This window comes from Manis pentadactyla, chromosome X (assembly GCF_030020395.1).
Source record: "Manis pentadactyla isolate mManPen7 chromosome X, mManPen7.hap1, whole genome shotgun sequence".
In the NCBI taxonomy this organism is placed as follows: Eukaryota; Metazoa; Chordata; class Mammalia; order Pholidota; family Manidae; genus Manis; species Manis pentadactyla.
In genome coordinates, this window is record NC_080038.1 from 14,455,318 (window position 1) to 14,481,288 (window position 25,971).

General features: G+C 45.6%; 1 protein-coding gene across 8 annotated transcripts in view; it reads right to left on the reverse strand.

The window, feature by feature from the left end:
- Positions 1-2,486: 2,486 nt before the first annotated feature.
- The window catches only part of SH3KBP1 (SH3 domain containing kinase binding protein 1), a 315,550-nt gene continuing 292,065 nt past the window's right edge, over positions 2,487-25,971 (reverse strand). For all 8 annotated transcript variants that reach the window (XM_036912856.2, XM_036912854.2, XM_036912855.2 and 5 more), the window contains 5 exons: positions 15,941-16,050; positions 12,311-12,439; positions 7,860-8,128; positions 5,980-6,043; positions 2,487-4,974 (listed from right to left, as the gene is read on the reverse strand). In XM_036912856.2, the coding sequence (XP_036768751.2) occupies positions 4,933-4,974; positions 5,980-6,043; positions 7,860-8,128; positions 12,311-12,439; positions 15,941-16,050 (614 nt within the window). In that variant the 3' untranslated portion in view covers positions 2,487-4,932. The remainder of the gene's footprint in view (positions 4,975-5,979; positions 6,044-7,859; positions 8,129-12,310; positions 12,440-15,940; positions 16,051-25,971) is intronic.

The following is a 25,971-nucleotide window of genomic DNA, read 5'->3' on the forward strand; positions in this document are numbered from 1 at the left end:
TCTTTCTGTGATCATGTTCTCATACCATGGGAGACTTGCCTGCTTACCTCTCTACTTCTCCTCATTTGACCTCCTTGACGGCAGAGGCCCTGCTGCATTCAGCACCTCTCATGGCATCCAGCACATCATAAGCACTCAATACCTGTTCAAAGTTTGGTTACATGCTCTCTGGCATGTCCATATGTAGCTGTTAAAAATCTTGATTTTGAAAAAAATGATAAAGAAATGATACTATTAAAAGCAGACTATAAAGCTATATATATACAGAATGACTTCTGTTATGAGGCACCAAAATAATTAAAGGCTGTGTCTGAATGAGCTCAGGATAATTTCTACCTGTCTCTTTATATTTATTTTCTACTTTGGACATAATATAATATTAGCTTCATAATCAGAAAAAAAGTAAGTCAGTTGAAAATACTCAAGGCAGTTGGGTTCTACATTTGAGCCTGACATCACTCTGGTCCTCTGAACCCTGAATAATTCATTGATAGACTTCTCGTCAACAGGCTATCCTTAGCATGCGGTGTCCTGTTACCTGCGGGTTCTCACCCTCAGCTCTGCCACCCCATTTCATCTCCCTCCTCATCCCCTCCAAGATTCTCAGCATTAGCTGCCTCCCTATAAAGTAGGTCAGGTCTACCTCCAGGCCTGGCGTTCCCTCTGAGACCTCTCCCTGTCTCAATCCAGGTCCTTCTTATTCCAGATTCACCTCCTCCAAGACTGCCCTGATTGAGAACAAGACCATTGCTGGAGCGCCTCCTGGGCCCATGCAGGTGACAGGAGGGTGTCTCATACAAGTGTCCAGTCCCTACTCATGCACCTCCCATCTGCAACAGCAAAGCTTCAGCCCCAACCAACTCCCAGGTTCTCCCAGACTGAGGTTCAGACTAAGAAGCAATCATGAAGCTTGAGGAGACTCTACTCCATTTCTCCTGAGACATTTCTCTCTTCTTTTGGGGAATAACTGTGGAACATAATGAAGTTTTGCATTGCCAGGGCATTTTCCACCAGAGCTCAAAGCTTCCAACAAATCTTAGTTTCCTGGAAAACTAGTAATATTCTATAGGGGTGAGAGGAAAAGGAAGAATTTGACACATAAGTGACATTGCTGTATCTACAGAATTAAACATGTTGTCATTTAAAGACAACTGCCCCATGAAGCTGGTTTTCCAGGAATTCAACTCTTGTATTCAGTGTTTTTTCTCTATTTTTTACCTCAGAAAATTCTAGCTACAACCTACTAGGTTACCTGTTCTATTGTTTGGTTGAAATGTTTTATCATCTGTTTTCCAACAGGAAAGAAGGAATAGCCCATTTTACTGGGGCTCTGAATTCACAAACATGATGGGCACACACTGTCATTTACAGCAAGGGGGACTGTCCCCACAGCCACTGCTATTTGCAATCAGTTAAAGAGCCATGAAATAGAACCACCTGTCAGGGACCTCCAGGTACTTCACAGATTCTTCTTGGCTTCAGGGGCTGCCTTCTGCCTCGTGTGCTGGGAACCAAGCCTCGGTCCACCCTAGGGACAGGACTAGGAATGACAGCAATGGTTCATCATCTCAAGAGACATGACCCCCCTCCCTCTCTGTCCTCACATGACTGCCAAACATTTATTTCTGACCAGGAGAGAGTTTTCTTTGCCTTGGCCATTGTGTTCCCTCATTAGAGCTAATTTGGGAATGGCATCTTCTTCCCCAGGCCCAGCTCGGAAGCGCCAAACATTCCCTCTGTTGCACAGTGCTGTCAGCCATGCTGAACACCTATCACCCACGCAAGCACTGCTTTGTTAGGGTTCTCAGCTGCACAAAAGCAAACAGAAAAGCTTTTCACCAAGCCCTCATGGTGCTGAAACATCTTGACATTAATTTGTGCAAAAATAACCAGAGGACTAAAATCTAATCTGATACAAAAAAGGGACCACAGTGACCTTCCGTTACTATACAAAGGCCTTTGTGGGACCTGGGGATTATTTTTATACAGATTGTGGCAACCGTGAGCAATAAATTATGCACCCTGCAGTTTCCCCATCAAGGAGCTGGTTATGAAAGGAAATAAAACCCTGCTATTAGTAACCAAAGACATGTACGTGATGATAGAAACAGGCTGTCGTTATGGGAGAAAACAAATCGTGGACTTCAGTCTGCTGCCCAGAGAGCTGTGTGCGAGTATAAATGGCTTAACACAATTATTTGAATAATGATCATTTAGTGATTTTTACACTAAAAAATAATTTAGACTAACTAGAATTTTCTGCTTCAGTATGAATATAAAATTGAACAATTTGAAAACAGAATTCACAAGCACAGATTTTAATGGATTATTTATGTTCATGTGGGAAAGACAGGTGTAGGGAGGCACCATATTCCATGTCTTCTGAAGACATTTCTGTAAGAGTAATCACATTGTGTAAAATGGAGAGCAGTGGTTTGAATTCCCAGAAATCATTCCTCTTGGACCATGACAACTTTGAACAAAAATATTTTCACAAAATTTAATTTTAATCATCTTCTTTACAAAGCACAATACTCAAGACTTTTCTAAATACAACTGTAGAAAATGAAGCAAAAAAAATAATCTCCATAGATGCTGGTCGAGTCCATGCTGAACACAAAAGAATTTTTTCAGAAATGATACCTCCAAGCTTTTCAATATTCTGGATGGTTCCATTTTGTAAAGAGTAAAGATGTTGGCTTTTTGGGCAGTGAGTGGCTCATCCAGTTCCATGACGTAGAATCCTCTTGCTGGTTAGCCCAAGGGACAGTAGTGAAGCTGTATATGCCAATTTCTCCTTCTAGAATCACCTCTTCCTCTCTTTATACAAAGGAAGCCAGCGGCCTCTACTAGGGGAAGGTGACAGCCCTCTCTACATTCCAGGTCACCAGTGCCCCACAAGGGCACTCCAATCTCTCAATTTAATTATTAACAATCCTACTCTGTATACACATTATATAAAATTATATATCATTAGGGATTTTCATTATGCATAAATGAGAAATCCAAACATCAAAGAATCCAACCCTCATTCTTACATTAGGTGGCGAGAAGTCTCTAAAGGCTTCAGGTTTAACGTCAAAATGCTTATAACAGTCAAGGGTACGGGAACGTTTTATGCTGCCCTTGGAAACTCGGCACAACCGGCCCCAAGCACATTGAGAGCAAGGCTGCTGGAAAGGCAGTATGTCCAGACACAGGAATGAGGGACGGGAAGTTTCTTTCTTTATGCACTTCCGTCCTCTAACCGTGTCCCTGCCCGGAAGGCCAGGGTGCCTGGGCTCTGTGAATCCTCTGGAGGAAGCAGCAGCCTCAAGCAGCACCACGGATGAGTCCGGTAGGTGAAGACAGGGCGGGGGAAGGGAGACAGGAAGAGGAGGAGTTGTTTGTTTGTAATACTTTGGATGATCAATAACATGATTTTTTTGCATTGCTCCTTCAGTGTCACCAATTCTCATTCTCTGTGGTTGTGCAAATCTGTTGATGTTTCATAGTTGTACTCTAAAACTCGGGAAATAGATAACCGCAGCTCTTTAGAAATACATAAAACATCTTCAGGGGCCATTAAGGGGCCACCCCTCCACCCCCCACCCCCTAATTCCCAAACAATCTTGTAATACAGTATGCCCCTTTATTTTCAGCTAAGGATGAGAAAACAGTTACATAGTCTAAGGCTCAACTGTTCACTTGCTACAGAGATAAAGCACACAAGCAAACACCAGTTTCCTTGGGGTGGAAAAAGCAATTCCATAAATGCAAGAAAGATCCAATGGCTACACTTCAACAAGAGCATTCCCCCATTCTCTTGGACCTGAGGAAGGGGTTACAAGAGAACAAGGCAAATGGCATGAAGGAGTACAGCTTCAATAACAGCACACACGGATAACCCAGTGCAGGAAATAACACAACTTTCCCCCCCTTGTTTTCATTTGCATTTACTTTTATTTATTTATTTTTTGCTTTAATAATGCATATTCTGTTCACGCAAAAGGTGCAAAGGACAGGAAGCAGGGATTTAACTTGGCTGATGAAAAATCAAGCAGGGGTGACATTTCTTGTTCCACGAACAACCTAAAACTAGGAGAACTGAAAAGTCACAGCTGGTGCCACAGAGCACGCCCAACTTCACAGCTGTCTCCTTGTAGGACCTTTGGCTAGGCAAGAGAAGCTTTGAAGACACTGACCTCTAGTGGACTTTGATAAGTGGCTTCAAAAAAAAGTTTGTTTTTTTTTGAATCGTGGTAGCTGCATCACAAAAGTTCCAATCAAGAGGGTGGTAAAAAGAAGGCACAGATCATTGTAAATACCAGATTTTCTCTTTCTCTTTTTGTACATATACCATCATATATAAGCTAACATTTATCTTAGGGTGGTGGGGTCTGCTGGCAGGGCAAGGGACAGGTTGGACCTAAAATTGCATATGTAATAGAATCCTAGAGGGGACACAAAGCGAGGCAGCTTTCTGCCTGAAGCAAAAGAATGGGACGCTCGCTCTGGACTGTGTAATACAAACACTGGGGGCAGGGGGGGTAATCTGTGACAAAACACGATTTAAAAAAAATCATAAAATTATAAAGCTTGTAAACGAATAATCTGAAATTACATTTTATTAATGGAAAATATCATCAAAATAGTACCACTATGGACTAAACTGCCTGAGTTTTCATTTCGTGTGAGATCTCAGAGTAAAAAAGCCTTTAGCACAATTTGCTCTAAGTCACAACCAGTGCCAGACCCAGGATCATACCATGGGGAAGAGTCTCCTCTTGGATGGAATTTGTGTTGTGCTATCAAGACTTTTGTGCTAATCTTTCAAACAGGGACATGTCGAGGCAAACCTTTAATCTTTTGGCACAAGGTTATTTTGGCTGGGGCGGAAAATTTGAGTCTTGGACTCAGGGTGAATAATGAGACATTTCATTTATCAAGTATTCATTTTGATTGAAGAGCTTTCTTTATGTCATTAACTTCCATCTATAAAGGAAAAACAAGAGCCAAACAAAATCATAAGGAATTGGCTGGTTTGACAGAAGGTGAAAGATAATCAACTTGCTTGATTGAAAGAAAACAATCAGCCTGACAATTTGAAAGGTGAAATGGGTAAAACGACAGCTGAATGAAGAGTTGGTAACGATGCCAGAAATGACAGAAACCTGAAGAACAGGTACACAGATGCGATGCACTAGAAAGCAGTGGATGTGTTCAATCTCAGGCTAGGAGTAACTAAAATTTATCAAAAGCAGCAACGCTTCCAGTTTCCTGGTCAGAGGGCCCAGCAGGCCGTCCTGACACGTCAGACCAGCTGGTGGTGTTGGAAGGCAGCTGTGCTGGGCCCAAGGGGGTGTCTGTCAGCACCCCCAAAGTTTTAACAAGTAGTTACCTATCCTTTCTTTAGGCAGCATGGGTCTCAGTCACCACCAAGGACACCAAGTGGTTGAAAGCTGAAAGTCCACCTCTGGCCATGTGCAATTCCTGCACACTCTGTGCTGTTGCTAATGGCCGAGCTGGATCAGAGGAGAGAGGGCAACAGGGCTCTGATGCCCTGGCAGGACTGAGATGGCCATGAGGGAGAAGTGAAGAGATGAGCTGCAAGTGCCGAGTGTGGACAGCTGTGGTCCTTGGCCCCTGGTTCCAATGACAAAGCCAGCTGGCAATGGGGGCCCTCCAGCACCATGCCCTCTGGCGGTTACTACAATGAGGCCTCTGGAAACTCGGGGGAACTTTTCACAGAGGAGATGTTTCAGATACATTCCAAATGAGAAACCCAACTGGGGGCACGTTTGCTGGTACCTCCCTTCCCCAAGACTTCCCAGAGCCCAGGAGAGGATGTGAAGGGAGCCTCTACACTCCTAAGAAAGTTGCCGCAGGAAGCACATTGAAATCTGCAAAGAAGTAATAATCATCCCTTTTTAGAATAAAGCCCTGATGCCCTCCCCCAGCTGAGCCTGTCACGAGGTAGCAGGACCCCGTGGGACCCACCTGCAACCGAAGCCGGATTTTCTTCTCTTCATCCAATTCTGACAGTAACTGCTTAATCTCTCGTCTGAAAAGCAAAGAGCAATGAAATTAAATAAAAGCCGAGAGTTCCCCAGTAAGAGATAAGAAGCCTGTCATCACTGCAAAATCCATCTGACCCTTTTATAAAGAAAATGTGGACAGAACATTTTATTTTCTTTGCATTGTTACTGCTTAAAATTTGTTGCAGAGAGAAGAGCTTGCCGCTATTTCTGGGCTCCCCAAATAAGTAGCCATTCCAATAGTAGGTGCAAAATTACCTTTGTGATCCCTTAGTCCAAGTATCTCCTAAAAGGAGACCATGGGGAAACTGAGGCCCAGAGAGGTGGCCTGACGTGCCCAGTGACTGACTCCAAGTATACAGGCTCACCTTCTGCTGTCTTCCCTGTAACTATCATTTTATTATTATATGTTTCTTACATAATCTTACATAATCATTTTCACTGCAGACATTTTTATTACTCCATATATACTTCCTTTATTTTCAGTTTTAAATTAATACAGGGTTACTAGGATATTTTCACTGCTTCTCACGAAATCCTACAAGTAGTAATACCTGGAAACTTGGCTGTCAAACAACTGAACTAACAAGGGGTCATCATGTCCTGGAGGAAGTAGCCCCGAGTCAGCACACACAGCCAAGGCCCTTTCCAACAGTAAATACGGAAGTGGAACAAAACTAATCATCTTGGAAACTCAGGGTTCTATACTTAGGACAGCGCAACCACTCCAGCTCTGGTCAGACAGCTGAACTCCATGTTAGGGCATCAAACACTCCAGTTTACATGCACATTTTTACAACCTGGTTTGGAAAATAAAAAAACGAGGACCACAGAAACAGCATAATAAATAAGGCAAAAGTTATACTGCATTTGCTCACTTCAGCTGAACACCATGACGGTCCTTATACTTGGGCCAGTGCCCCGGCACTGCTGCCAAAGCGCTGGGTTCTCTGACTTTAACCAGTTGTGATTTGTTACTGTCCTTATTCAAGCACATGCTACACACCACTGACTCAGTGGGCAGCGCTTAGAACTTAGGAAGAAGTCGAAGGTGAGATCCTAAGCAAACAGTATGACTCCAGGAACACTAGGGTGGGCAAGGCCTTGAGTGGTCCAATTGGGGGGATTAGCTGGGGAAGACGGTGCAAGGAAAGTCACTGAGTCTCCAACAAGTGAAAAAGGGTACACGTTCATGAGGAGGATGGAAGTTGAGGGGATTGATGGAGTAGAGCCAGGGCAGAAGCAGGGAGGCGAGAACAAGCACATTTGGGGATGAGGGGCATAGGCGCAGACTTGAGCTGAAGACTGAGTGACACCAAGAGCTAAGGTAGGAGACTGGTGGGGACCCAGTGACCCTGGATATGAAGGCAGGCTGAGGAGTCTGAGAAAGGCAGGCCTTGCAGAGGGGCCCCAGTGACATGTTGATTCTGGCCAGCTATGCACGGGCTTCACAGTGAGGAGAAGGATGCAGGCTGAAGCAGTCCCAAAGCACTGGTGGTTCTTCACTCCAAGGCATGCCCAGGCCATTTCAGTCATGCAGGAAGGTTCCAGGCACTTCTCAGAGGACCCCAAAGGCTGAAGCCTTGGATCCAGATCTGTCTGATTTCATGATGGTCCTGTTCAGAGGGCTGAGAACCAGTGCTCTGGGATGTACTGGGACCATGGGGTCACCGTCTAGGCAGGGGACAGATGTCAGCTGGTGGTGGATGGGGCCTTTGGGTACCCAAACCCATAACCTGCAGAGCCTCTGGGACAGGTTGGGACCCAGGCTTGCAGAACTGGGCCCTGGCCCAGCGGAGAGCAACATGGGAGGTAGTTAAAGAAGGGGCCCCAGACACTCACTTCTGCTGGTCCTTCATGGTCTCAATGATGCTCCTCAGCTCACGGACCTGTGTCCTTAGCTCCTCCACAGCCGCCTGGCTGCTGGCCACAGGCTCCATCTTTGGTTTTCCTTCCGCACCAAACAGAGACGGGGAGTTGGCTCTGTGTCCGGCTGTTCCCAAAGAGGACGACAGCGGGGAAGGTGCTGCTGAGGACAGAGGGGCTGGCCCACCACCACCTGTAGCCATGGGCCCCGGCTTGGGTGGCAGGGACGCTTTGTTTTCAGACACCTGTGACAAGGGAGGGCAGAGAGGAGTCAAGTCCAGGATTCATGCTTAGTAAACTGTCACCAACACCCCTGTCACCTCCAACCTATGCGTACTTGTTACTCATCCCTCCCCCCACAAGCCCCCAAGGGCCTACTTGGTGGAAGCCTCCCTGCCTCCAAAAGCCCTCCCCCCGCCCCAGGTGTTTTAGATTTGACCACTTTCTGGACAGGCAGTTCCTAAGTGGTTTAATGTACAAGCGCAGAGGCCCACCTACTTGCTAGGCTCTGCAAACTCTGAAGTGAGCAAAACATGCTCCCGGTCCTCAAGGAGCTCAGAACCTAGTGAGGTGCAGACAGACAGACCAGCCAGCACAGCGTAGATGTGGGGAAGGTCTGCACATGGAAAGTAGGCTCAGGCACCCTGAAGGGACCCACCATCCCAGAGGTAAGGCAGCTGGGAGGAGCTGACAGCCCCACCCTGGAGGAGGAGAGCTGCAGGGCCTGAAAAAAGGAAGGGTGGGTGGGAGAAAGGGGTTCTAGAGGGAGGGACCACACGGGGCAAAAGTGTAGAGAGCACAGAGTGAAGGGCCTTCATGGGAAGTGTTTAGTGGGCTGTCAGGGGGGCAGGAGAGAGGCAGGGTAGAGAGCTAAGGTTGGGAAGCAGAGGCCTTGTGGAAATGGCTAAAAAGACTACAAGCCAAGCTCATGGTCACACTGGCTGCAGAAGGCCTAAAGGTTGGCAGGTCTGGAGGTGGAGAGAATTGCTGGGAGACTCATAGGATGAAAGCTAGAGATGGTGAGGGTTTGACACAGGCAGTGGCTAAGAGGAGAGAGAGAAGGCAGCTTTGAGAGATGTTGCAAGACCACGCTCCTTCAACTGAGCTGCAGTCCCTGCCCTCCAGGAGCAGATACCCTGCTCACCCAGGGATGAGGAAGAAGTCCAGACTGGGGGCCGGGGGGCTGGAGGAGCTAGGTGTTGAGGTTGTACCTTTCAACGGAGGAAGAACTGGCTGAAGGCCCAGCAAAAAGCTTTCCATGTGGCACACACAGGGAATTTTAGGAGCCCAATGGACAGCCCAGGAGGCATGTGGAGTGGGTAGAGCAGATGCCTGAGGGTGAGCTGGGACAGAGACACCAGAGGAGGAGGGGGAAACCACAGGCAGGGATGGCACAGAATCGGAAGACCAGAGGCCCAATGACAGAACCTGGGGACTTCCCACACTGGAGAGGTGGGGAGAGAAGGGGCCTTTGGGGGCTGGGACACAGTGGTGAGAGAGGGACCGAAGCAAGACCACAAGAAGGGTCTGTGTTAGAAAGTCCCCTGGAGGAGTTTCTAGAAGGAAAACTTGTGGGGTAAGTGGTTCAAGGGCGCTGAAAGGAAAATGGGGTGGGGGAGGGGGGATACAGGGGCATTTGGTAGAGGAGGGAGACTGAACCTCATCAAGGCAGGCGGTGACCTGAATGGGAGCCCAGGGCATGGCCTGCAAGTTTAAAACCCTTTTCCCAGAAACTTGGCTGAAGAAGGAAGTAGAAGGGTGGGGGTGTATGGAAGAGAGAGTGTTCATGAAGGAGACAGAATCAAGGAAGGGTTTTCTCTACTTTCAAAGTGGGGGAGACCCAACATGGATGATGGGCTAAGGGAAAGAGCCAACAGAGGGCCCGGCTGAAGCCAGAGGCGGCAAGCGGCCTGAGGAGTCCAGCGAAGTGCTGAGCAGGGCCAGGACCGTCCCAAGGAGGGAGGGGAGCAGTGGTAGGCCGGAGGAGGAGGAGGCAGCAGCGAGGGCAGGTGCCATCCAGGCAGGTGGGGCAGAAGGCAAATAGTGCCAGGGCACGGGATGCGACGGGCTAAGCATCTAGGAAGTTGAGGCTGCTGGGGAAGCTTGGCAGTGCAGCTGCCACTCCCTCCAGCAGCAGATGCCCAGGGCACAAGCTGAGAAGGGGCTTGGCTGGCATAGGAAGCAGGCAGAGTGTGGCTCCAGGCTGTGCCGGCGGGACAGACTGGGCAGATGAGCCCAAGGCAGATGGGCCATCATTCCCAGCCTCTCTGCTTGCCTTTTCTCTGCCAAGTTATCATTGAGGGAAAGCACTTTCTGCTGCCAAAAATAGCAATCCGCCGCCCTGTGCTTATTGCTAGTTGGAGTTACGGTTAAGAGGGAAGACGGACTGATATTTATGGAGCACTAGTCACATGCCGGCTGTCAGCTAGACAATTAAGACGAAGACCAGTTGGTATACACATTTAACGGAACAGGAAACTGAGGCTTAGGGACATGGTTGAGAAATTCCCTGAGTCTCACAGCTAATAACGGACAGAACTCGATTCAGTCCCCTCCTGTCAGATGGACCCTCAAGTCTGGTACCATGACTAGCTGCCTATATCTGAAGATTCATGTTCTCTTGTCCTCATTTTCTTCAGTTTTTTCCTATTCCTGGGTTCATGCTTTTCCTCATTTCCCACCCTGTGTCCTCAGGTACCTCCCCAAACCCACCAATATCCTCACACTGACTGAGTTACAGGCACTTCTTGAATCAATGCTTCTCTTAGCATTTCCTACATGACTCCTCCTCCCTGCACATTTCTACTAACGAATACTTTTTTAAGCCCTCACAGAGTATAGGCCACCATCCACCCTGACTAAATTACCTCAAGGAGAATTTTTAGAAGCAATAGACATGACATGACAACTCTTGGGAAGTGAAATAGGCTAATGGGAATAAAACGGTGCAAATCACAAACGGGAAGAGTCACCATTCACCAGTAGATGTCACTATAGAGACACCTCAGGGATGTCAGAGAGCATGCAACTGTAGGTATGCCTGTAGTCACTGGAAAAAATGGGTCTAAACCCAGTTTCTGCAAATGGAATCCTTTTATAAAGGAAGAGCACTTCCATTTTGTGAATAATTACAATTGATCTGTTTTATAGGATTATACCTTTGCTTACTATATCATATCTTTAAGAAAATCTATGTGTACACGTATATTAAACCTGAGAATGAAAGTCCTACATGATCTTTGATTTCTTTGTGTTAATTCCTGCTTCAAGTAACTTTAAAAAATGACTGCAGTTTTCTTCTTAAAGACAGAAAGCAGTTGCTAATGTTTACAGAAAATTATCCCAATTGACTAGGTTCTCTTAGAATGAGAAAATGAAATTTGAAAATCTTGGTTCACATTCACAGGGCAAACAGAACTTGTACAGACTTCCCCTTGGGAGCCACACACAGTTGGCAAACAATGTCTTCTTTGTTTCTCACAAGCCAGGAACTTAAAATACCTATGCCCTGCACTGAAATTAAAATGTTTTTAGACTATAAATTTATCCTAATAAATGAATCTAAATCAGCTTTGCTTTAAGAGACCTCCATTAGTTACTCAAATTCATGAGCTGCCAACCATCATCTGTAACACCACCAGTTTTGAACCTAAAAGTCAAGATCTATGGGCAGAGGGCACAGCATTTAATATATTTAATGTATTCTTTCTAGACACTTCTAGGCTTTTCAAGTTCTTCTGGTTGTGGTGATGGTGGTGGTGGTGCAGTGTGTGAGGGCATTTGTGTATGAGTGGTTGATGGCATGAAGGGGTGATCAGTCCACAAGAAAAAACAAGGGAAATCAATTGAACTTGTATCTCAGGGCTTCTGCCCAGCTTTGGAGACTCTGTAACCTGCCTCAGGTGTTTTGATGACTAAAGTAATCATAGTCACTAAAGAAGACAATAACTTGTGTTGTCTGTTGCAATGGACTGAGTGTTTGTGCCCTCCCAAAATTCGTATGTGGAAATCCTAAGCCGGGTGTGATGGTGTTAACAGGTGGGTCTTTGGGGGGTGATTAGGTCATGAGAGTGGACCCTTCCTGAGGGTATTCAGGCCCTTTCAAAGGAGACCCAGGAGAGCTTCCTCACCCTCTCTCGTCTTCTGAGGACACAAGAAGAAGTTGGCAGGCTGCAACCCTGAACGGGGCCCTCATGAGAACTTGAAAATGTGGGCACTCTGACCTCAGCCTTCCAGCCTCTGGAAATGCGAGGAAGAAGCTGCTGCTGTTTACAAGCCACCTACTTTGTGGAACTTCATTACTAGCAGCTCAAATTGGCTAACATATCTGTTTATTCTTGTTTGGTTTATAACTCATCGTCAGAGCAAACATGAATAGGCAAGGATCTCGGGATGTCAGGATGTCCTCACCGGGGCTGGTCACTCACTTGGGATATGGTAACAGTCTTTGAAGTTTTCTTTGATGCATCCACTCCTCTGTGTGCAAGCGAAACGTGTTCCTCTTTATCTTCTTCGGGACTTGGGGAGTCAAAGATATCAGGGCTTGAAAGGGAAGACTGGATAAAGCCAAAAGAAAATGCTTTTGTCAGAATTACACCTTAGCTGACATAGCTTTTGTTAATATAATGCTGTATGCTTTTTAAAGCACTCAACATTTCTATTATGTTTGTCTCCTCATTATAACCCCAGAAGGCAGAAAATGTGCTATCATCTGTGAATTAGAGATAGTGGCAGAGCTGGGATTAAGAAGCAAGATTTCCTGCACCAAAGATCTTTCTATGGGATCTTTCCACTGATGCCCAGGGGCCACCTCACCCTGCAAGCGTGCATCATCTATCTTTTCCTGCTCCATCTGTCAGAGCCTCCCTCCTTTCTGCAAACATTTGCTACCATGAGCTTGGAACTGAACTTAATGGTAACATGCCACACATGGTCCCTGCTCTCACAGGGCTGACAGTCCAGTGGGGAAGGACCTGCAGGTGGAGAGGAGGCTGCTTGCTAACCTGCCTCTCCTCCATTCCCTCCTGCTGCTTTTCTAGGACCACTACATCTGCTATATAGTGCAGTGCCTGAAAGGAATTGTCAGAGAAGAAAGCATTTCCAGGAGCAAGGAGTCATCAGGTCTGTGGTCCAGGGACCACTGCTTCCACAGCCCCAGAGCACAGCCTGCCTGCCACCACAGCAAGCTCACATCTAACTTGGTACCTTCTGCTAACTCTCTTCCCTCACTGCCAAGGACAATCAACATCCACTCTGGATTCTCTCTTTGCTGCAGTATATTTACAGAGTGGCAGCATCTTTTGGTAAAATATGAGGCTAACACTCCTACCATCTACCCTCTCGGTCTCACTGTGAAGATCAAAAAGCTGGATGAATGTAAGCCAGTTCACTGTAGTTCTCTTGGTCATAAATGATTATTATGCTAGAATTCCCTCATTTGAGGACCAAGCAAATGAAAATAAGACTTCCTGTGGCAAGGAATCATTTTAAATGAAGAATCTTCCAGCGATATCTTTGGCTGAGCTCATATTCAGCCTCACCTCTATGCCTTCTACCCCCATGGTGGGAAAATAATGCTATTTAGAATCACCACCTGGCACGTTATAGAAAAAGCACACCCACAAATGCTGTTTGTTTTCTTCTGCTTATTTACTAAGGCAGAGACCTTACATTTAGGGAATTTTTAAGCAAGCCTTTAAAATTAAAAGGTCTTGTTTGTTAATCTTCATTTAATCTGAAAACCCAATTACCTAGAATAACACCCCCAACCAAGCTTTCTTATTAATCTAAGCTTAACTGCTTAACCACCTTGCAATGCCTGTGTCTTTTTTCATTTTGAGATTTTATTCAAAAATTCAGTTTCCTCCTAATAACCTCTGGTTTATGAGCTGTCAATCAAAGTTTGTTCTTGGAATTCTATTAACACAAACAGCTCAGACTAGGGTGTGAGACCCCAAGCTGGGACTCATGAGTGGCCCATTTCCCCACTCATTTTTGCTAACAGCCTCTCAGGAATATGTCCACATCAACTAATCCCATTTTGCTATAAAAGACCTTGAGGAGCTAACTGGAAGGAGAGGAAGTATAAATTCAGGCTACACATACAATGGGGATGGATAGGACTGAAGGGTAATTATACTTCTTTAAAGTGCAAATGTATCCTGTTGTTTTAAGTCTGCAGGTAAAATTGTTTCATATAAATTGCTGAACTTTGAGTTACTGTGCCACATCCCATGGGCAGCGGCCCTGTTTCATCTTCAGTTGCAATCTTGGTACCTGGCACAGAGCCGAGCCCATAGGAGACAGAAGCCTATACATATTTGTTGAATAAATGAATGAACAAATGTATAGTCTAAAAGCAGAGTGAAGATGAGATGCTTTTACCTGATCCCCCAAAATATACCAAACTCCCAGACATGGGATGTATAGACCAAGGGCAGGGTAGGGATGGTACTTTGAATTTCTCTGTATTTAATTCTGGATGCCTCGAGGCCCTGTAGATCTTGAAAAGCTGGGAAGAATTTAGAGGGAAAACAAAAATGAAGAAGGATTTGTAGAGAAGACATGGAAGGTAGGATTATAAATTTAAATATAGAGATCCTAAGAAACAATTAAGTAGGTTGTGTGTATGTGAGGCATGTCGGGGATGGTGTAGAGAGGAGGAAGAAGGTGGGATTGACACGGCACTCTAAATAAAAGCGAAAAAGCAAGGCACTTTTTCAAGTCTTTCTTCCAAAAAGGAGTCAATACATGGTTAGATTTGTTTCATACAAGAGGGGGAAATAGGATGACTCAAAACATACTTCCAGACTCACTAGATATGTGAGAAGAGGTTCAAAGGAAATGGCATTCTTTTTCTTCTAAATGAGGACCCCTTCAGTGGGATCAATGATGAGGTAAAAGTAGGAAGTGTTCTGGGAAACCTGCAAAAGGTTAATTCCTTGGTGTATCTGGGTACAGGTCATAAGGTCTTAGACCTACATTCCCAGCAAGGACAAGGTGCTGTGACATACATACACACAGACAGACAGACAGACAGACAGACAGACACACACACACACACACATACACACACACTGCTTGCAGAAGCATCAAGATTTTTCCACAATGTTCACTTCAGTGTTGATAATGGAGAACTGGAAACAACATAAATGTCCAATAATAGTACACTAGCTAGATAAACTCTCATTTATTCACAAGTTAGAACACTAGGCGGCTTTTAAATGTGACATTATGGGAGAATGTGTAATGACTACGGAGAAAGGTACACAGCATAAGGCGGGCAGGGGGAGGGGCAAACAAGTTCCAAAACATTGTGTGCTGTGTGAGCCCACTTTTGAAGAAATGATTTTATATATACAGATACAATTTTCAATAAAAGCTAAGGCTATCCAGGAAGAAGTTAAGAATTCTTAACTCTGGAGAGAGGATTACAGGTAACTTTTTAAATGCATTTCATTGTTCAAATTTGGTACAATAGATGTCCAATACAAAACATTATTCAAAACAACCCAAACAAGAGACTTCTCTGTGTTATCAGAGTGTTCTGACTGCTCTCTCCTACATGACCAGGTGCCTTGTATGCTTAAAAACAATCTCCTAAAGGTCTGAGTGGAGGGGTTCCATGGAAGGGTGCTGATAACGGGGCTTTGAGAAGGAAAGGCCTGACTGCAGGTATGCACTGTATAGTGACAGGTCTTTCTTTAGCCAAGCTTTGTTTTATTTATAGTCCAAACCAGCCTTGCTCTCGTTTTCCGCCATAAAAGGTGTCATTTTTTTCTCATCCACATCACTTCAGGGTCAAGCAAGAATCAGGCTGGAAGGAGAGAGAAGGAAAGTGGGAATAGAGAGTGCCCACCTGGCTGGTAATACACAAAGAGCAAATAGAAAGAAATACTGCTCGAGCCCAGAGGACTCTCAAATCACTTTTGATCAGCCGTGTATCTCATGGCCTCCCTCCCTCAGCTTGTCCTCAAATCAGCCACTCCAGAAGAGTCCTTAGCTGGAGTCTCTAATCTTTCCTGCTTTTCAGGGGCAAAGAAGTGAGAGACACTTACGGATGTGAGGGACTGGGATGGAGGCCGTCTCCCTGTGGCTTTTGGTCTGCTTGTGGTTGGGTGACTGAGTTTCTCAGTAGATGATACCACAGAGTCAAAACCTTCTAGGTCTAAAACAAAAGTAAAACAGAATATGAAGAACAACAATAGGAGTGAGGAGGGGTCCTTCAATAATGTGTCACCCACATCTCTTTTCCTCAATGATCATCGCTTACGTCTGGATAACACTTCCTCATTTAGGAAAGCTGTTGACATCCTCTGGTCATCTGACAAATGTGATTCAAACAGAATGAAATAATCACTTCCTCCTCGGTTTAACAAGCTAACATGGAAGAGAGAGAAACATGGTTTTTCTTTCTTTAACAGCTCTCTTCATAAATCTTTAAAAGCTACAGAAGGAGGAGTGAAAGAGGAGTCCTCTTTTTCCCACAAATCCAAGTCCATTTTGGGAGATAAAACATTCTTGCAGTCCCAACCCCCAAAGCAGGCATCACAAGGTACAGCGTCCATGGGCAGGGGGATGCTGGTCGTTGATTCCAAATGACAGAGAGGCCGAGGCTGTACCGCAGTACTCTGGCCATCAGCTCTCACCCTGGCGTTGGACTATCCACTCCCTGGAGATGGACAGCAGGCTTCCACTTTTCCTGAAAACTCCCCCAGCCCGGCCGCATTCTGTTTCCAGAGGCATTGTGTGATGGTCACGCATGTCTTCAGTCATCTGTCTGCTCATCCCTTCAGTCCATCCTGACCGAGCAGCTACTCCGTGTGACACACATAGCTGGAGCCCGAGGCTACACCAGTGGGCTCGGCAGGAACAAGCCTGCACTCAGAGAGCGTACGTCCTCTGACTGATGGTTCAGATGAATGTAGAATCATTCAGCCAGATCGTCACTGTACCTGGCACAGGTCCAGGAGGAAGGCCTCTGGCTTTACTCTGCTGCTGTCTTCAACAAATGATCAGGCCAAAGGGCTGCCTGGTTCTATGGCATTCTGGGGATTTACAAATCAGATGTATATGTGTGTGCAGTGTGCAAAGTAATGGCTGGCAGGAAAGGGCCAACCCTGAGGCCCATTATTGCTTGTGACTGGGGTAACACCACCTCTTGCTGACAAGTATACCATGTTTCATAGGCCATACCAGGCACTACCTTCCCCAACTATTCCCCATTTCCCCTTTTAACACAGCCCTGGTTTTGTTTCAGGACAATGTGCCCAGCTTGAGCTGAACCATGCTTGGTCTAAGCCAATGATGGCAATCCTGCTCCTCTTTGCCTATGACTGGTCTAGAGGTGGCTGTGTAGCCCAATTTGGGTCACTGAAAAGTAAAAGGAAGCCTACTGAGAGCCTCTCAGGAAGAAATGTCCTCTCTGACTAGAGGGAGGCCAGGGAGGGGGAGGCCGTTTGTGTTGCTGCTTTCTTCTTTCCTTCTTGGGATGGTGTTCTGTATGGATAGGATGCCTGGCACTGTGGCAGCCATCTTATGACCACAAGGGAAGGCCTGGCCAATGTTTTTGGAAATCTTGAGGATGGCAGAGCAGAAAAATGGGAAGATTTGGATGACTGAAAGCCCTGATGAACCACCCACCAACACTGGAATCACCCAGTACCCAGACTTCCTGCCATGTGAAATGACTAACCCTCTGTTATTTCTTCCCATTTTAATCAGATATTCATTATTTGCAGCTGAAAGCATCCCAACTGCCATGATGGCAAACATGCTGGCTTAGGAGAGAAAAGATAAAAATTATGTGTGGTTTTTTTCCTCCTTATTTTGGGGAGAGCTCTTTTGTTGAAGATTATAATAAGTGGCCTGGCTGTGTGTAGTCAGCTTTATTCTGTTAATGAACAGGCAAGTGTTGTCTGCAGAGGACATCTTTTAGTGGAATATGCAAAACCAAGCACACGTCCATCACTGGTCAGGACAAACCATTACATTCCACCTGGGGTTACATTAAGTGCCTTTATTCTAGCACTAGGTGAACAAATTACTCAATGAGCCCATCTGATCAGGGCAAAGCAAGCAGAACTGCAGGTTTCCTATCTGCAGAGATATCACAAAGTTAGCAGTGGTGTTCTGAGAACAAAGGGGAGACCCCACCCCAAGACAACCACTATCAGTGGTTCAGTATATTACGCTCCATGCTTTTTTCTAGAAATGGTGTAGTCCACACTATATGTAGTATTGCATTCTGCTTATTTCACTTAACATTATAAGGCCACAACTCTAAACATTCTTCATAAACATTTCATTGTTGGATAATCTTCTACTGCATTGCAGTTCATGATTTATGGAATCAATCCCCTATTGTTGGATAGTTTCCAAATTATTCCCCACTCTGATTTCTTTTTAACTATAGAAAAGTGCTACACAAAAATTCTTGCATGTACTCTACATATAATGAGTTTAGCAGGTTCTCTATCCAGCTCCCCAGCAAGGAGAAGGGAACCAGGCTCAGGACAGGGAGGTCTGCTGGTGGGCAGAGGGGCTGGTTTTGGAAGACAGGAGGCACAACGAAGGCAGAGGAAGCCTGGGGGACAGGAGTGAGGAGCAGGCAGCCAGTGGGCGTAGAGGTGGATGGCGGGAGGTTGAGGGGAGGAGGAGAAGGAGGAGGAGGAGGAGGAGGAGGAGGAGGAGGAGAGCACCCGTACAGGTTCCATCAGTCAGTCAAGGCTGGGTGCTGCCAGGGGCTGAAGGGATCACCTCGATCAGGCTCTGTCCTGGAAACTGAAACAAGCTCCAGACGTGAAAGCCTGAGCAGGGGGAAGAGATTAAGAACAAGTAAAGGGTAACTGACTCTGGTTGTCCACCTTGGCTGCACAGTAGAATCATCTGGATAATTAGAAAACAAACAAAAGACTCATGCCTGGATGCCACTGCAGGGACTGACTGCATCGTCTGGGGTGCAGCCTGGGCAAGTTTTCCGTCTCCCAGGGGGCGTCAGTATGTGGCCATGCTGAGGAGCGCTACTGGAGCAGGGGGAAGGGCGCTGGGGCAAGGGCCAGGTGACCCACAGGGTGTTCCAGGGCCCAGCAAGGAGACAGCACCCAGCGAGTTGTCAGAATTAAGGCTCACCAGCAGGGTGGGCCCTCCAAGGCCAGGCAGGGGAGTGCTGAGCTGGTGTGGGGGGCAACAGGGTCACCAGAGCCGTTGATCAAAGTGGCAGATGAAGCTTGGGTGACTGGTGACAAGTCAGAAACACTGCAGCTAGAGTGAGAAAGAGGCCCACACGGTGACCCAGCATGCAGAGAGGGGTGAGACAGAGGTGTGGGGAGCAAGGGAGGCAGATGGGATGGCCTCAGCATGTCCCTGGTGTCCAGGGCCAGACAGGGTCACACCCAGGAAACTTCTGCTGGACTCCAGGGAGGCCTCCGTCTTTGGTCCCCATCCACGCTCCCAGGCCCACTGAAATAAAGTCACCTGGGAGCTGAGGGTTTGACAACATCTGAGATGGTGGGCTGTGACAAATCACACTTGCAAAACAACTCAGAGGTGTGGTGTCTGTCTCTTGCCCTTAGACTGTGAGCCCCAGGGGGGCAGGAACTCATCTTTGTGCTGTTAGAGTCTAGCACCTTCCTGGGGTAAACGTGTTTAATATTCTGTAAGTTAGGAACAAGTGAACAAATGAACAGCCAACGAATGAAGAAACTATCTCAAGAAAAAAGTTGATTCTAGGAGTGTAGCTTAAGGAGGTGGCTACTAGTGAGACATGAGGTGGCAGGTTCACAAGAAAGGCAGCATCATGCACCACGGCTGCAGAGAAAGCTTGGCTGGCCCATTTCGTTTTACTGGCTGAGGTCTACACTAAAAAGACCTGTACACATTAAAGCCAGGCCACACTTAGCCAGAGTCTCCCCAACAGATGGGTAGATGGCTGAAAAGACTGCCTTGTTTCTGTCACCTAAGAGTAAGGGGTGGGTCAGAGTCCTGCACAGGGAGCCACTCTTAACCTCTTTATGCCTTATTCAGCTACATTTAACATTCTATGGTTTGAACCTATGAAAAGCACCTTTTGGAAACAACAAAACCAAAATTCTTGAAAGAAAATGATACATCAAGTATGTGGTCACCTGCTAAAGGGGGACCTCAGACCCCAAATTACGACACACTTCTGCTTTCTGACAGTACAGGGGAGCTCTTCAGTACTATATAACACAGATTTTCAGGGCACAGGGCATGCATGCTCTCATGACTGTGGCCGCAGTAGCTGAGATTAAGGCAGAATTTCCATGACTCACCCACTGTGGTGCAAAGAGAATGTCCCAGTTTTCATGAGGGTTTTGAAATGAATCAGGCTGAAACTTGATAGGAGCTTTCTCAGCCTGGCTGGGAATTTTTCCTCCTAATAAAAAATGGTTCTAATGCCCAGAAACCAATCTAAAACTATTGAACTGGCAAATGTTAGGTATTTTTTTAAAAAGTTCGTTTCTTAAGGATGAGAGGTTCTTGGCTTTTCTGATACTTGGAAGACGAACCCTCTGCAGACATGTGGGCAATAATTCATGTTGGACGCTGTGTTGGCTTGGAAAGGGCCTTTGACTCTTCATGGCACATGGAGTTGCCTGTTTTCCGGGAATTTCAGTCACACCCTATTTAGTTCAATTAGAAACTGTGGGCTCATCTTCCATGGATGGGAGGGATGGTACCAGTGACCACAGGTGGCTTGAAACATATCCGCTGAAAACGCAGAGGAGAAAGACTCAAAAGTCTGCGATGGGCCAGCTGCCACCAAAGGAGCTGTTCATGAGCTCTCAAATGGCTCTGGCCTCGAGGAAGAGCCCCAGAGTGGGAGTTTGCTACAGCTGAAGCGTGGCAATGTCACTACCTCCCATTATCTCCGGAGGCCATCGCTTCTCTTCCATGTCCCTGTCAAGGATCATTAAGGCTGTTGGAACCGCTGCGATGTTTGTCCAAGGCCCTGCCGCTCTGCAGGCTGCCACCAGAGAGAGGTGTGTGAAGTGCAGTTCTGAGTATGTCCCTTCACTGTTTAAGTTCTTCCCAAGTTCCCATGACATCCTCGTGGTATGGCCGGTACCCCCCTCTGTCTCTGCCCCTCAGTGACTTCCCCCTCCCCTCCCCTTCCCTGGGGCCATGGGGCCTTGGCTCCGCTTCCAAAGAGCTAGGCTGCACCCCAAAGCCCAGCTTGGGTGCAGCTGCCCACCCCCCCAGCCTCAGCACTTAGCATCCTGAACTGACAGTCCTCGTTGATGTCTCTCTCCCCCACCAGGCAGGGAAGAAGCTGTGGCTTTCATCTCTGTTTTTCCCAGGCCTGACGTCATTCCTGGCTTGCGGTGAGTGTTCAGAAAATGCTTATTGAATAAATTGACAAACAAGTTATCTGGGCTTCAGTTTTTCCACCAGAAAATAAAAAAAAGGAGAGAGAAAATTAGTTGAGCTATCAGCTTTCAGGAATATTCTTTTATAAACGTAAAGTTGTGTGAAAACCCTTTCAAATCCCACAGGCAGAATTTTGTTTTTATGCACAATTGATGGAGGTGTGGGATTTGGGAACAGAGATCAAAGAACAAGGCTAAATCTTTCAAAAAAAAATTTTTTTTTGAAAGATTTAAGTTGAGAAAAGCTTAAACCCCACAGGACCGCAAGTACCTTCTCCACAGGGAAGGAACATCTCAAGGCAGTCTGGACGGGAGAAGAAAATCTCACCCTGCGTGTAAATCGTTTGACTAGTATGGAAAATCTGTGCAGACTACAAAGACCCATTACTAGAGGTCAAACGAACACCTGTGTCAGCTGAGTCACCATCTAAAAATTTCTCATTTGAGCAATGATTAGGTTCTCTAGGAAAGCAAGGCCTCTGAAGTGTGTAAGGATATAGCAGATTAGCTGTTGTGTTTTCATGTATGATCCAGATGTGAAGTTTGCAAGACAAAGCTGCTGGGAGTAAACAAGTCTGAGCTACTGTGCAGCCATCCTACTGTTCACGTTTCGCACTTGCATGCCCATTTAACCTGCACAAGAGCCCATGCCATGTAGACTACTCTAGCCCGTAAAGAGAGAGATGGAGGGTCAGAGGTTAGACAGCCTGGTCAAGGCCACAACCAGAAAGCAACAGGGTCCCCATCCAGATTCATGTCCCTGGAATTCCTTCCACTACAGAGCCCTGGGCAGACGGCAGGAACACTTATTTCTCACTCAACCTATGGTGAATTCTGTGAATTGTTTCTGCATCAAGAACAAGAAAAAATACTAGGAAATGTAATTTGTGTGTGTGTGTGAAGAAAGCAGTCTATGCTCTGATAACAAGCTCCCTTTGTTCTATTTTATTCAAGTGTGTTTTTAAACAGGCAGAAAAAGAGACTGGCTTCTTTAAGGAAATCTCTGGCAAGAAATGTAAGGTGTTAGGCAAGTTAAGCCAGGATGTTCGGCTATTCAGTTTATGTGGAAACCTGTAGCTCGAGAATAAGAAAGGGAGACAGAGTTTATTTACTCTTTCACTTATTCACACATTTATTATCTGTGTGCCAGGCACGGGGATTGCTTTGAGACTGAAAGCACTACCTCGCTACATCAGTGCTCTCCACTGAAGCTCACTGTGCTGATAGAAACCTGCTATATCTGCACTATCCCCTGTGGTAGCCACTGGCCCCATGTGGCTCCTGAGCACATGAACTTGGCTAAGTAGGATTATTTAAATCAAATTAAAGTTAAATAACCATGTGTAGCTGGTGGCAACAAAGATCTCTATCATGACCCTGCGTCATGGGATTTCTTCTCATTTTTGCTCAGTCCTTTCACTCCATTCAGATCTACTAAGCACACTACGATCCAGGCTCTGAGCCAGGCATGGGGGGATACAGGGGTGAACAGAATCGCTGTGGTCCCTGCCCCACAGAGCTTAGAGCCCCCAGAGAGACAGAATTATGTATATATAATTATAAATTCTGCTAGCTACTACTAAAGAAAGGTAAAAGATGAAATTAGCAATGCTAGCATGCGGACCTAACTTAGATCAGGGGAAGGCGGGCATCTTACTGAAGTTTAGCACTGAGGAGACAAAAAGTGCTTCACAAGGATGGATAAAGAGCAACAGTAATTGGGAAAAAGTATCTTTTCACATTTCTGTTCCTTGAAAAATTGTTCACTGCAGGCCCAAATTTGCTATGCAAAATGATTTAGTAAATAAATAGTGTATTTACTGGAAATAATAGTTATGCTGTTATATACATGACACTGTAAACTAGATAACATTTTTGTAATGCCATTTGGCAATACCTATTATGAAATGTAAATGTGTATACATTCAGATATTCCACTTCTAGAAATTAATCCATAGAAGCATTTATGTAAGTGTAGAAGGATGTATTTATGAGGCCAGTGGTCTTCAGACTGTTTTACCAGCATACCTCCTAAAATAATTTTGAAAAGGCATGTGAGCCCTCACACATCTTAAGTTGACATCTAAATTTTTTTAATTGAAGTATACTTGACATAACATAATAGTTTCAGATTTGACATCTCAAGTTTTAGTCACAAAGAATATAATCTCTGCTATATTCTAAATACTGATATAACCATTATATTGCTCTCAAATATATTATACCACAGCAATTTAATAACCACTATCATCCATGTAGTAAAATCACGAGTAAGCTTTTCTTTAAAAGCTGGAAATTCTGCATCATTCCTTTTCCTCTCTGAATTTATATTTCCATCATACGTCCACTGTTGAATTTCATAGTGTAATATATTTCTGTGATTTTCCTAATTCTGTCTTTTAATTACCACCCTTTTCTGCTATAAAACATGTATATAAATTGAAATTCATGATTTTTTATTTCCTGAAATTGTAAGGCTCTAAGTATAAAAATTATTTTTCTTCTGGAGTTATTATAATTGTGATTAGTATAAATATGGTCAAACCATATGTATACACACATACAACACATTTTGATGAATAATTTACAAGCATAAACAAGTAGAATTTTATGGGGCTTTCCCCCAAATACTTCCTGCTTATGTGGACGATTATTATTTAACACCAGAATGACATGGTTTGACATCAATTCTATTCCTATTTTTCATTTTATAGATGTAAGGGCCAAGAAACGTTATTCACATAGGTAGAAGCATAAGGGAATGGGAAGAATTTTGGTACTACAATGCCACTCAACTCCTTGAACTCCTTCCGAGTCATATACCAAAAATCAGATAGTGGTCTACATCATCAAGAACTAATTTTAACAGTCAGCTGTCAATGACCAACTCAGTGGGTACCGCCTTCAGTTTTGCTGGAAGCAAAGAACTAGAAACCAACCAACTTGAAAATGGATTTTTTTTGTCCAGTTGATAAACTCATTCAATTTCTCAACTCCAAAACCAATCTTAGAATCGTCTCTCAGTTTGCACCAGGGGTTTGTATACCCCTGGAGTGGGCAAGAGACTGGCCAGGCTTCGTAAGGTGGGAGAGGGTGGGAGGGGAAGGGGCAGAAGCATGACACCAGGGCTCTCAGGAGGTGAGAGTGGAGAAAGAGCACGTAAGAAGAGGCGGCACTATCTGGGGCCTGGGAAGTCCCCGTGGCCCCCAAGTGGGCAGCCCCGCTCACAGACTGCCGGCCCCAGCTGCCCTCTGCAGCATCGCTCCTCAGGAACTGGTTTTGGTGGAGTCACACCACAGCACTTCCAGACGGTGGCGCAGACACTCAGTAGAACATTCTAATGCACATACGAAACAGTAGCATCCTAATGTCTAGAATTACACATAAGCCAAAATTATGCTGAGTACAAAACCAGAGGAGGAAATACCTCCTTTCCGAAGCCCAGGGCTCTTTTTACTCCACTGGGAGGGGCAGGCGCTTCTGGACTTGCCAGAAGGGTGGGCAGCCCCTGCTCTCCTTGGAGCCTCGGAGGAAGGAAGAGGACTGAGGTACAAAGTATTCTAAAATCTGACATTCTGTGAATTATTTCTAAAAAAAATCACAAGCAAGTGTATCTCTATAAAAAAAATTAATCTGCTAATTGTACATTTCAGTTTTCCCCTGAGCTTCCACACCTGCCTCTCTCTAGGGCCTTTTCTTTGCCCCGGACATTTCTTGCCCTCCTCCCCAATCTCTGCAGAAATGTGCTGGACCTCTGGTTTTCAGACACCACCCCAAGAATTGGTATACATCCACAACAAAGTTATCACCAGTCCACAAAGTACCAACAAAAAGGACCACATATGGGTCTCCCAGTTAGCTAAATTTGTTCAATTGTTAAAGCTGGAGATTATTTCTACTAGGTGATGGCATTTGGTTTTTGAAATGCCCTTAATTAGTAAAAGAAAAATCAGCAGTCTCTCAAATTAAAAGCCTTTTTTTTTTTTTTTTTTGGTAAGCGAGTCCGTGACATTCCAAAGACGATGAACGACCTCAGGGAGAGGAGGTAGAGAGCACCACTGTAGGTCACCACAAAGCTAAATAAAGAGGCTTCTCTGGCTCTGAACCAGGGCTCCCAGCTCACTTATACCTTGCCCGTAGCTTGTCACCACCAGATCCGATTACCTTCTAACACGGCCCCCCGACCTCACGTCTCCAGTGCTCATGACTTCCCTCATGTATGAATCAAAGGTAGTGGGAGGCTGAGTGGGCTGAGGTTTCCAGACCCTTCACGAGGGTCCCGGGCTAGAAAGAGGTTTGATAACTCAGTTTTCCTCCTTAATCAAGTGTAGTTTGTCTATAATGCTTTTTAGCATGACAAAGGGGGTACTGAGCATGGTTTTCTGGCGGGGCTTATACTCCTGCAGATATTTACAAGCCAAACTTAAGTCATAACTGGACCCTGCGAATCTGTGAGCCCACAGCTAGTGGGCAGAGGGGCCCTGCAGACCACATAAATGTCCCTCCACATTTTTATCTTCAAAGCTGTGAATGGTCTCAGCATGTAGCAAAAGCAGAGCTACTCAAGCCACTGGGCTGAAGGAAGACTGTGAGGGCCCTGACCACAGAGAGGCAGGCAACCAAAATACCAGGGAGGACACACCACCTTTGCACTCATACATGAGCTTCCGGGGCCAGCCCCAAGTCCACACAGCCAA